The following is a 12,771-nucleotide window of genomic DNA, read 5'->3' on the forward strand; positions in this document are numbered from 1 at the left end:
ATACATACATACATACATATATGGGAAAGGGGTGAGCCTATATTGCAAGGAAATGTTAGTTACTATTTACACACATACATACATACGTACAAGCGAAAAGCTAGAGATAGGAAATTTTGAAGGAACAAAGCGCTTTAGCTTTACAAAATGCCTATGCTACAAAAGTACTTGGTCAATTTCTTGTTTTTTCTTGTTATTTTTTTTTTTTTGTTTTGTTAAACGTAAAGTGGAAAAGTCATTTAGTAGCTGCATTGTACCTTTTTGTATTATAGCACTATTTGTATATTTGTGCGTACCTAGATACAGTGGTGGAAAAATAAATAGGGACACGACATTTAAAAAAAAATTTTCCTATTTCTCTTTTGTTTAAATAATATTTATTATTATTTTTTTTATAAAAGTATAGCTCATTATCCAACAAAAAACCATATAAATTCATATTTAAAACTTTGTGCAAAAATTATAAAAATTTTGCAAAATTGCATCTAAATTGTCAACATTTTAATCCGATTTTTTGGAATTTTTTTGAGTATGCAGTTTTATAGCCCATTGAATTTTAGTATAATGCAGTTTAAGTTTTTACTTGCCAAAAAATTGCGTTGATTTTTGACAATTTTTTTAACGCAATTTTTTATTTTTTTTGAAAAATTCAGAATAAAAATTATCAAAAATCAACGCGATTTTTTCGGAACTTCAAACTTGCACTTGCAAAATTTAATGAAAAAAATTCTAAAAAATCTGATTAAAAATTAAATAGGAAAAATTTGTTAAAATGTCGTGTCCCTATTTATTTTGCCACCACTGTAAGTATATTGAAGAAAAAAGTTACACCGCCATTACTTATACGACAAATGCAACTGAAAATATGGTTGATTTGTTGAAATTAAAAAAAAAATTAAAAATTTAAAATATTTGGGGGAAAAACTTGGGCACGTAGCGTACCTTTGCAGTCAAGCACTCAACACAGCAGTACAACAAAAACAAAAAATGTATAACTAGTCACTTAAAACACCAGCGTCAGCACCATCACAACCTACGCCTAACAACGCTTCCATTAGACATAAATACATGCATATACACACACATACATATATATACATACATATGCAGTTATTTTTGCAAGCCTGTTGCTACTGTCATGGAAGTACAATAATAGTACTTTTGGGGCACAGAAATGTGTGGGTTGTCGAAAATTTGTTAACTCATTAGGTGGCATTGAAGTCTATTTTTAGGCGTTACACCCAAGCATTAGAATCTAATGATTAGATTGTTGCTCGAGTCAATAGCCAGTTGCATACATACATACATACATACCGATATACACACAGACTACTTTGTTATTGTTGTTGCTAGTTGCTAGTAGCTGGAAATTAGCAGCTCGGTGTGGTGAGAGAAGTGAAAAAATTTATATATGTATCTACATACTTAGTTGTTATGTATATGGAACTGAGACGAAAATAGTTAAATCCTTTGCAATGCACATGTTCGTGTACAAAAAAAACAAACAGGCCTACACACATGCTACCGTTGTTTTTAAAATAGGAACATCAATAAAATGGTCTATGTAAATTGAAAGGAAGCGTATGTGAATATTTAGATATATAGTAGTGTATAAAATCTTGATGTGTTTGTTTTTTACTGAGCTATGACTTCAAAAAGGAATTATTTACATAAGTTTAGATTTTCACCTCAAGTAAGAAAAATACTTATACCGTAGTTTCACGGCACATTAAATGACAAACAATTTTTTTACAACGTTGGACATTAAATAAAATTCCAGTCATTACGTCAAACAGGATACTCATTAATGTCCAATTTCACCTGGCATTTTTAATGCCGTATTTTTTTTTTTGTCATTTCAATGGCCAATGGAAACTCTGCATAGGGCAGCATGAAGCAAATTTTTTTGTTTCACTAAAATGCAACCAATCCCTAGAATAAAAGAAAAAATCAATGACTTTTGAATCGGCCACATAGTACCATTAAGTTCAGCACTGCTCCTGTAAATACCAGCTGTTAGTAGGTCAGGTTAGATTCAGGTTGTTGCCCCAGGCAAGGGACACACTTGGACAGTTAAGATATAGTCCTTTGTGATACCACGAATTACTGAACGGAGACCATAATAAATTCGAATGTAAGCTCAGGGTTAGTCAAGAAATGCGAGCCAAAATGTTCCCATTTTACTCTCGCGAAGGTTGGACACTCTAATAGAAAGTAGTGAGATGATTCCGCCTCATCTTCCTCTTGACAGCTGTTACAAAAGAGATGAGTTGAGACTTCTAGTCTTACCGCGAGAATACCAATCGCACAATGGCCTGAGGGGTGAGACTTTCCAAGCGTAAGGAGCTCTTTGACTGCCCCCGGTCCACCCCAGGCCAGAAGGATCTGCAATTGCGCATAGCGTGGTGTTAGCACCAACCGTCCAAGAGTGTACCGCAGGGGGAGAGGGGCGTTCCAAGTTCCACTTTTCCTTGCCAGGTCATCAGTCATACAGTCTCCGGCGATGTCACTGTGACCCGACACCCAAACTAGCCTTACTACTTCTAGTACTCCGATGCGATTGTTGGAGAGGTCAGATATTCACTTACCGATTTCGAGCGCACCATCGTAGCGTTCAGGGCCGTGGTGATCGCTTGACTATGCGAGTGTATGCCAACCTGCAGAAGTTCATAAGCCTGAACATAGTTTTGAGTGTTTCCGACAGAAGACACCTCCACCAACCCTGTCTCCAAGTTTTTATCCGTCCATGAAGTAGTTTACTGCTCCCTTCTTCCAGTAACCCCGCCTCACCTAGTGCCCCCTTGAGGGAATGTAGGTAGCTGTGAGAGTAATTTCGGGGACGCAGTAATCTGTGTACTAAGAGAGGAAGTCAAAGCCCTCCACAACTCCAGAGAGTCCAGCATTCGAGCCAGTTAACCACCCGGTTTCCCTGAGCCTAATAGCAGTTCGCGCGGCGACAATGTTCAACATGATGTTGAGCGCCGGTATCGGTGTGGTTTTTAATGCCACACTTATGCCCATTAGGGCGATCCGCTGTACACGCTCTAGTTGCTTTATAAGTGTAGCCTTCTCTAGTGAGTTCCACCAGATATGGGCTCGGTAAAACAAGAATGGTTTAGCTATGGTTTCATAGAGCCAATGAATTACATTGGGCGAGAGACTCCACCTCTTACCAATAGTTCCCCTTCAGCAGTAAAAGGCCATCGATACCTTTCTTCCCTTTTCCTCCATGTTAGGCTTTCACGACAGCTGCGAACCCAGGATTAAGCCTGACTACAACTTTCCTGTTTCTTTACCTGAAGATTTAACACTGAAAATTTAACACTGAATTAACGAGTGGTAACGAATTCTTTATTTGAACATATACTTGCTACAAAAACATTATTTTTAGTATATTTAAAGCTTATATAAACTTATTTTCAAGAAAGTTCCGTCATACCTTGTCCAGTTTAGTTTGGAGTTTTTCGAAACCAAATAAAATTCTTCGAAATGAACGCACTTCAGTTTTGAACTAAATTAAGTAATTTGCGTGGTAATGTGAACATAGCATAAAATACATTGGTATTTATCATTAAAGCAACCCAAACGACAGACTCATTGCGAATATTTTGTTGCTCGAAACACAAAATAGGTCTACTAATATTGCTAATTGAATTACCTAAACACATTTTTTATTCCTTTTTTTATATTGCTGATTTGTATTTACATAAATTGAATAACGCAATTTGGACTGTCATAGTCATATCACGAAGAAAATTTTACAATACTACTTATTAAAATAAATTACACGCTATTAAACCAACAACACTAAGATACATTTGTACATAAATTGTAGGATCTACAAATTAAATTTAAAGTAAAATTAACCAAAAACTTAAAAACTACCATCAACATAATTAGCAAGTTTTCTAAAATTGTGCATAAAACCAAATTCAAAATTGACAATCTCACTCAATTCTATCTAATAGATTTTAAGAAAATTCAACTCTACAAAAAGTATTTTCTAATTCAAAATCAAATTTACTGTTATCTACAAATCCATGGGATATTTCAATACTGAGGCTGTTCGTCTGTTAATAAATATTGTATTCGTAGATGTTTGTATGTTTATTAACAAAATATTTAAAACGTATTGTATATATGTAGATATATGTATATGTATGAAAATATATACCCTATTGAAGTATGTACTACATTATAATACGAAGAGAAGTGATGAATTGCCGCTTAAAATAATTAAAATACTACTAAGAAAGATTTAAAATGTGAACACAAATCACTAAAATAGACATCCAAATTTTGCTAAAACTTAAAAAGCTCAATGTCAAAAATAGTTTGCAGACCAAAAAAAAAGTGCATTCAAAAATTTTCAAAAGAAAGTATACGAAGGCGCTTCAACTTTTTTAATTTTTCAAATGTAGCGCATTCTTTTACAAAATTTTAAATTTATAAAAAAAAATTTATGATTGCTTTGTTGATAGAAATTTTTTTAATTTATTTACTGCATATCGTATAGAAAGGGTAATGGTTTCTGTAGGAAAATCACCGATTGACGAAGAAACTTTGTAAAAATCAATCTCAAATTACGTCGCTTGTGTCCACTTATTTACTGATAACCAGAAAACGCCTTCACTTTCAATGGCTGTTAGAAAAATATACTAAATACATATAAACTTAAATAAGCGAAGAAAGCGTACGTAGTACTCCAGCACTTAGGACCTTTTAGCACTCTTGCATATCAACAATAAACAAAGCGCAACGCATTGGCTCAAACAAAAATTTACTAATGCCTTGTTTCCACTAGGCATTCAAATGGCATGGCATTTAAAAAATTAATAAGAGCTTTTATTAATGTAATGTTTTTTAATGCCCAACTTTAACTTCCAAATTTTTATCATTTAATGTCTACATATCAGATTTCCACTGGGATTTAAATGGAAAATTTGGGCATTAAGAAATATTCGTGCCATTACATTACTTAAAACAGACAATTAACCCGTTTCTAGATGACATTGCTTAAATGGCACAAATTTTTTTGTCATTTCAATGCCTAGTGGAAATTCGGCATCATAAGTGAAAAAAATTTGGTTTCATTGATTTTAAACTTTTCAAAAGAAACTTTATAAAGACTTTCTGCACACACATACGTATACATATCTCTTGTGAGAGAAATCTTCTTTTAAAAAAAAGCAGGTCTTCAAAGGTATTGATTTCAAAAACAGATAACTATCAATCAAGCTCTAGTCACACCCTCAAAAGAACGCACAGAAGTATGCTGTGCTTTTTACGAACTTCAACGCATAATGTAACAAAACTAACCTAATTCATAGGAAAAATATCAAACTTATACGATTTATGTAAATGCAAAATATATTTAAATGTATAAATGAAAAAATGTAACCATATATAGCAAAATGTTCATAATAAATGTTATTAAAATGTTGTAATTAGGGTAATCTCACAACTAATCAACTAAATATGTATTGTAGTATAGAAAATTTTCTCAAAAATATATACATACATACATATGTACATAGAAAACTCTTTTTAACGAGTAAATTTCATAGATATTTCACAAAGTATAATTGATCAACTTTTTAAGCTTTTTTAATTTACAGAACTTTATGTCCAAAATTTCCATAATTTAATTTAAAAACACTAGTCTGTAATTAAATGCAGAATTTAAAAACTATCACTCACTTATGTATATTTGACAGGCTTTTGATTTTGTATACTCGTTGCATACTTATAGGCACTCCGTTTCTGGAAAGATCGGTAGTATTTTGACAGATTCTTTTACCACATACCTTTGACTTCATTCAAATTTACCTCAGCTGTGGATAATACTGGTCACTTTCTTTTAGGTAATACCTGCTTCGCTTCGTTATGTTTTTTGGACAAAAATCTGAAAAAATAACTCATCGGGCCTAAAAATATGCAACATTAAAATCTAAGGAGGGAAAGTTGGAATCGCAGAAGAAGGCATTTAGCGAAAAAGCTTATCAACTTAATTTTCATGTCTACATTAACTTATCGGTCATGTTATTGACATTGGAGGAGATGTTAATTTCTCTGCTCTGGTCGATCGACGAAGCCTAAAAATATGTACGCCATAACTATAAATTATATATTAAAGACAACTCGCTAGCACAATTTGAAAAGTCGGGAGAGTGAAGATAACGTTGCCTGAGTCGCACCAGAACCGGACGCTCGAGATTTTCGATTGCCTTTTTCAATAAGACCTTCTCTTTAGAAACTAAAGGAGAAGATGTGTTTCAAAAGCCTCTAAAGTCAGTTAAAGGAAACAGTTACAGTAGGCGTTTAGGTGCAAAGAAAAATTCGTACTGCGTCATTCCGATTTCATATAAATTTTTCCCTTTTAAGAGAATTTGAATCAGAAGTCCCGAAACTCTGGCCATTCCATAAAAAAAAGAGTAAAAAATCGAGAACGAAAGGTCCATCGCTTCAAAAGGGTTTCTGGAAACCCTTCTAGGCTCTCTTATTTTTCCCTCTGGATCTATGGGGTCCGAAATGTTCATATCGTAAATACCTTCCGGGCCAAACTAAAAAGATAAACCTCCTTTTTTCTATAGCTGAATAAAGCTTCAGGGAACGGGTTTGTTACAAACGCTCCCAATAAATCGTTCTTCTTTTATGGTTCCACAGACTGTCAGGCAATGGCGAAAATATTTTTTTCATCGTTTTTTTGTAGTTATGTAATCTAAGTTAACTTTATTTTACAAACGAGGAAAGAGATAGATAGTATGTAAAAGAAAATTGTAGTTAAAGCTTAGTACTTTAAGGGTCAGAAAACGTAGTATTCAATACATACACACATATGTATGTGTATGTATGTAAGTAAGTACGTATAAACTTAGTTGTTGGTATTAATTTTGTAAAATTTTGCGGAACGCTAGTCTACAAAGCGTTTCAAACACGAATATGGTTGTGCTAAACAATTTTCTACTGAATAACTAAACTATGAGCTTGCCAAAACAAATTGTTGTGTCAATGCGAGTTCACACTCTAGTCTACTACTACTATATCTACTATAAACTACTAACCTATAAACATAAATGCAGAATAGATATGTAAGTATTAAGGTATTTTCGAAATTTATGAAATGGAGTATTTCGCTTAGAACTATACTTGTAAGAAAGTTTGTAATAAATGCGCCAATAGTCTATAACTAATTTGAGAACTATCGAACTACTTATGTATATTCATACATATTTTAATATTTTAATATGTATTTTTTGCTACATAAATATTTTAATATTTAGTTCATATTTTTTTCGTGCATACTTTTTGAGCGGAGTTTGAATTAATCTAACTATGAAAAATATGCAAGTTATTGTCAAAAGTACGCATATTTAGCGTTTTCAAAAAAAATGTATAATAAAAGATTTTCGTATGGGAGAAGTGGAGCTGGATAGCCAAGTCTAATTAGCAAAGACCGTCTGAGGCAAGTCAGATAAAAATCGGACCCTTTTTTACCGTTGCTTAGTCAACTTACTTCACTACTCGAAAAAGCCCTTTAGTTTTCCTCGATACTTTCCCTCACCTAAACTCTCCTATTTAAGCACTATTTTCTTCTAAAAAAAATTGTACATATGTACATACATATATCGTAGTCTCGAAACTTCAAATGTTTTGAAAAACATTCGATTCGCAAAATTTCGGATGGTTTGAAATCTCGAAAATCTTGCAGTTATCTGAAACAACCAAAACTTAGATATCCGAAAATTTCGGGAGTATCGAAAAGCAAAGTTTTATTATCCCGAAGCTTCGGAATTTTCGAAAAACAAATTTTTAAAACAAAACATAAAAACATAAAACAGTGCTGAAATTTGGATTTTTGAAAAAAAAGGTTTCGAATCCTGTCCAACCGTATTTTTTGAAATTTATTACCGAAAAAACCAAGGAGTGGAAATTTGTCTAACAAAGATGAAATTTGGCAAATTATAAAAAAAAACGCAGAGCCCCAAAATTCTGATAAGTAAGAATTTATTAAGCCTGAAAAAGGAAGTTTTTCTAATATTGTTGGGACTTGGCTGTGCCGGAGCTTCGGAACTTTTGAAAGAAAACTAGACTCCCAAAATCCTTAAATGTGTGAATTTTTCTAATCTCAGAAAAGTACGGTCCCGAAAAAACAAGAAGTTGGAATTCTTCTAAAAGTCAAGAATGAGTCCCAAAATCGCGTTAAGTAAGAATTTTCAAAATGACGCGAAATTCTTAAATATGGAATTTTTTCTAATATCAGCAAAAATTGTGTCCATCCCGAAACCTTTGTATTTATTTGTATTTCCCGAAAACCCTGGTTGTGGGAACTTTGCTAGAATTGAGGGATCGAACAGTTCCGAAACTTTGCGATTTACGAAAAAAGTGCTCAAATCCAATAATTGCATAATTTTTTATGGCTTGCGAACTTTCGCTATCCAGGTTATTTTGACAAATCAGCCACGCAATCCTGAAAATGTTGAATGTTCCTTTGGGATTTTAAAAGAATTTTACATTACAAAAATTTCTGTTCCTTTTTGGGGATATTCCCCACTCAAAACACTCTTAGCCGGTCGTCATAATGGCATTCAACTGTGCTGTTTATATTCAAAAGTTTACTTTCAAGCCAAAACTGATGAAAAACGAAACTTCTATAGAGCGTAAATATGTCCATTAAAATGTACATTGTACATATATACGATAATCAAAATGTTAAATTCAAAAAGAAATTGTAATAATGAAATACTTAAACCATATCTAAGTAAATAAAATCACCACCCTAAGAAATAATCTTTACTTGTTTTTTTTTTTTTATATGGCATTATGCTTTTGTTAAAACCATATTAATTCCATGGAAAATAGTAGAATAAATTGTTAGTGGATTTTAAATACAAGCATAATTTTCACACTGCATTCATATCATTAGCTATTTTTTTCAACAACAAGTTGACACTGTAAAAAATAACACCATATCGAAAGCGAAAATGTAGGTATGTAGTCACATTACCGAGTGCGGTGAAATAAATAAAAGTTTAGCGTTGAGAAAGCGGTGGTGTGTATGCAAATTTAAATGATTTTAAAGCATAAGAATATTTACTTACCATATACATAATATACATACATAAATATCATTAGTGTATAATTGACAAAATGTGGTAAATAAACTACTATTGACGAATATCTATGTACATATACATATACTTATGCCTAAGTGCATACATACACACAAATTACATATATACACTCATACATACATACATATAATATTATATTTAATGAATTAAATTAAATAAAGAGAAATATTAACAAAAAAATTTTCCAGTGGAACTTTCTTAATTTTCGTATGATGTCTTCTGGCAATCGATTTTTCTGGAGTTTGCTTCTAGTATGAGTTACTTATAGACACAAAGACTTGGGTACTAAATACCTATGTCAGATTTATTGAGTAATGAATAGCCCCGTAGGAATTAGGGGCGCATAATAATGCCTTACTAAGCAACTTACTCTTCACCCGGCATCCTTACCACATCCCTGCCGACTTTAACAAAGGCGTGGCCGCCTTACCAAGTGAATGTAGAGTAGTTGCTCGGAGTAGATCGGCGTACGGTAGCATCTTCTGTGGCACATTATTTTACAACTTACAGCATAAGGCATCATCGGAGGTGCTCATTTTGTGCTTTGCTTTTGCTTTGAGATAACACCAGTCTGATAACAATTTTGGTATTAAAAACTGAAAGAAATCATGAATTACCTCGTAAAGTGCTTAACTATTTTCACAGTGGGAATATACAATTTTATTCACTCTAGAACAGGTTATTCGTAGTTGAACCAAAAGGAGACGAGTTTAAAGGGCCACCAGTTAAACGAAAGGGTTATAATCAGAGTCTTTTTCCATTAAACTACAAATAAAAAAACCTCATCGATTTTCTTTGTAATATTCCTTTTATTAATAGTTCACTTTGTTTTTTTCGCCACATTTCTTTTTCCGTTTAATTGAATTTCATATCACGCGTATGGACGCGTGCTTTTAATTTATTTAATGCGCAAGCGCGCAACTCGTTCTCAAAATACTGAATGTACGAGAGTACGTGCATTTTAGATATTCCCTCGCTTTAAACGCACACATCAGCTGCTGCTGCTAAGTTTCAAATACAATTTTCAAATATTAAATTTTTATTAATATATTTCATTATTATTATTTTTTTTTGTTTTAAGTATAATATATTGTATAATAATATATTATTTATTAATATATAGTATGTATGTATATGTAGGTGATAAATTTTAATTTTTCATTTCATTTAAAAATTTTGGAATTTTTCTTTGCTTTTCACTCTGTGCTCTTAACGCTCGCTAGACGCTAACATCTTGCGTTTTCGTACTCCGTCAAATTTTTTATTTATTTTTTTTTTTTATTTTTTTTTTGTATCAGTATTTAGTCGTTTGCCACTTATTAAATTATATTTTACACAAATTAATTATGTATGTTTCTATATATTTAAAAAAAAAAAAAATGTTTTCCATGAATCAATAAACAGTAATATTAAATTAAATTTCGCCTTGCACGCGCGCGCATTCACATTTTAATTGAGCTTAACTTAAAATATACATAAACGAAATTAAAATTAAATTAACTTATAAACAAAGCAAAGCAGCGCGCGTAAGCAAACCGAGAAGACACGCATGAACGAGCGTATAAGAACGAATAAAATTCGCTGCTAAATTTAATTGTAAAAAAATAATAAATCTTAAATGCTAATTAAACTTAAATTTTACAATATAAATGTACATATTTATGCATATGCAATAGTTAAAATTAATTAAATTATTCAATTTCTATACAGTTTTATAGTTTAAAGTTTAGTTGTTTGGGGGGGTGAAGGGGGCGCTGGCGCTTCATACATAGAATACAATACAATAGTAGCGCTGGCATTTGTCAGCTTAGCGTGTAGTGGACCCAAAGTTAAAGTATGTACTTTGTATGTTTGTAGTTGTGTGGCATAGTTACAATTACGTGTGTGGATTGACTTATTTATTTAGCTTTTAATTATAATTATTTTTGCTTGCTTTTCAATTGATTTGTCTATCTCTGTTTGTTTGTTTGTTTGCTGCTTCTCGTCGTCTTCTTCTACTAAATTAAAGTACAAATTACATAGCATACAATTTAACAAATTAATAAGCGCATTTACACAGATTAATATTTGCTCTTTTTAGCTTAATTGAAGCGCTTGTTTTTGCTGTTTTCTTTTTGTCTGTTCTTATAACATTATACAACATATGATTATTATAAATCTAAATTCGCTTATAGACAGCTACATACTTATAAGTGTATATGTTTATATGTAGTATGAATACAAAAATAAGGCGCAAAGTAAAAGCTAATTATTGTTGCTTTTAATTAATTAATATAACATTTAGTTAAGCTTTAAATGAAACTGTACAAAAGCTTATGCATTGCAGCAGACGCTACAATGCGACCTAGGAAATGAAAAGAACTAAATAAAATTATTACAAAATGTTGTTAGTTGATAAAAAAAAATAAAAAATTAAAATTAATGCTTCTTCTTGCTGGCTTATTCAAATTCACTGAAGGCTACTAAGTCGCATAGCACTTCAAAAATCACTAAATAATGCATGTTGGATTTTTTTACAACAAATTTGCTTTTTGAATTATTTTGTTTTTTTTTTTTAGTTTTGCATTTCCATAGCATGGAGTAGTTCAGTTTTAAAATTGTTGCATATCATATTTTGACTTCGTTTTTTTTTTTTGTTTAATTATTTTTAAATTTCTGTCCTTTTTAATGTTCATAATTTTTGTATGTAAGTATGTACTTGTATGTATTGTTTAAATATACGATTTCACTGCATACTTTTGCATTCTTTTTATGCGCCTAAATGTTATGTATGTATTAAAATATGCATTGTTGATAATTCTTGTATGAATGTGTCGCTGGTGCATTGAAGAGGTTTTTTTTCACAAAGTTTATTAGTGAGTGAATGAGTGAGTTTTTGATAGTAAATGATTTCTATGCGTTTTTTTTTATGATGCCAAACTAGCTGTAGTAGTGCTGCTAGTAACTTGTTTTCTCTACCTTAGACTGTTGTGCAAGTCGCGCTTACTAATACCTTTACAAAACTAATTAGGATTACGGCGTATGAGCCTTTAAAAATCACCGTCTTCGCCGCTGTAACATCGCAAAGTGCATACTCCTTTTACTTTTACAAATTTTTCTGCGGTTTTCATGAATATGCATACATATATATTTTTTAGATTACACAATTACAGAAAAGTCGTATCACTGTTTATAATTTTCTTTCATTCACAGCATATTAAATTATTTATACATTAACATTACCAAAAATTTAAATAAAAAATTACAAAAACCATTTCGCAATACTCGTTAATTTATCTTATCTCTTTCCTCGCTTATTTCGGCAATTCGGCAGTTGGTTGCATACTGTAGTAGGTGGTCGCCACTTTTCAGTCACATTTAAAAGCAATTAAACAATACTACTTTGCTGCTTCTCAAAATATTCAATAGTCGGTGTGCTTGAACTTGACTCAGCGCCTTCGACATCTACGCAGCGTTTTTCAGTGCTTCTATAAATGAATGCCATGCTTTCGATCAAATGTATATATGGGCTAAATTGATTGTTGACAGTCGTTCATTCATTCGTTCATTCATAAATACATATATAAATGGCATACATATGTTATGGGTTTGGGGAGCAGACAGAAGCAAAATTAGTAAGTAAAGTCACTTTTTTTTT

At 31.9% G+C, this 12,771-nt stretch overlaps 2 protein-coding genes across 2 annotated transcripts in view; one reads left to right on the forward strand and one right to left on the reverse strand.

The window, feature by feature from the left end:
• The window catches only part of LOC118747594, a 111,469-nt gene extending 108,421 nt beyond the window's left edge, over positions 1-3,048 (forward strand). Inside the window, exon 9 of the mRNA XM_036481645.1 lies at positions 3,025-3,048. Coding sequence (XP_036337538.1) covers positions 3,025-3,048 — 24 coding nt within the window. The remainder of the gene's footprint in view (positions 1-3,024) is intronic.
• An 8,042-nt stretch (positions 3,049-11,090) lies between these two features.
• LOC118747595 (formin-binding protein 1-like) overlaps positions 11,091-12,771 on the reverse strand; it is a 63,528-nt gene continuing 61,847 nt past the window's right edge. The window contains exon 13 of the mRNA XM_036481646.1: positions 11,091-12,601. Coding sequence (XP_036337539.1) covers positions 12,502-12,601 — 100 coding nt within the window. The 3' untranslated portion in view covers positions 11,091-12,501. The remainder of the gene's footprint in view (positions 12,602-12,771) is intronic.

Source organism: Rhagoletis pomonella, unplaced genomic scaffold (genome assembly GCF_013731165.1).
Source record: "Rhagoletis pomonella isolate Grant_MI unplaced genomic scaffold, Rhpom_1.0 Rhpom_scaffold_00012, whole genome shotgun sequence".
In the NCBI taxonomy this organism is placed as follows: Eukaryota; Metazoa; Arthropoda; class Insecta; order Diptera; family Tephritidae; genus Rhagoletis; species Rhagoletis pomonella.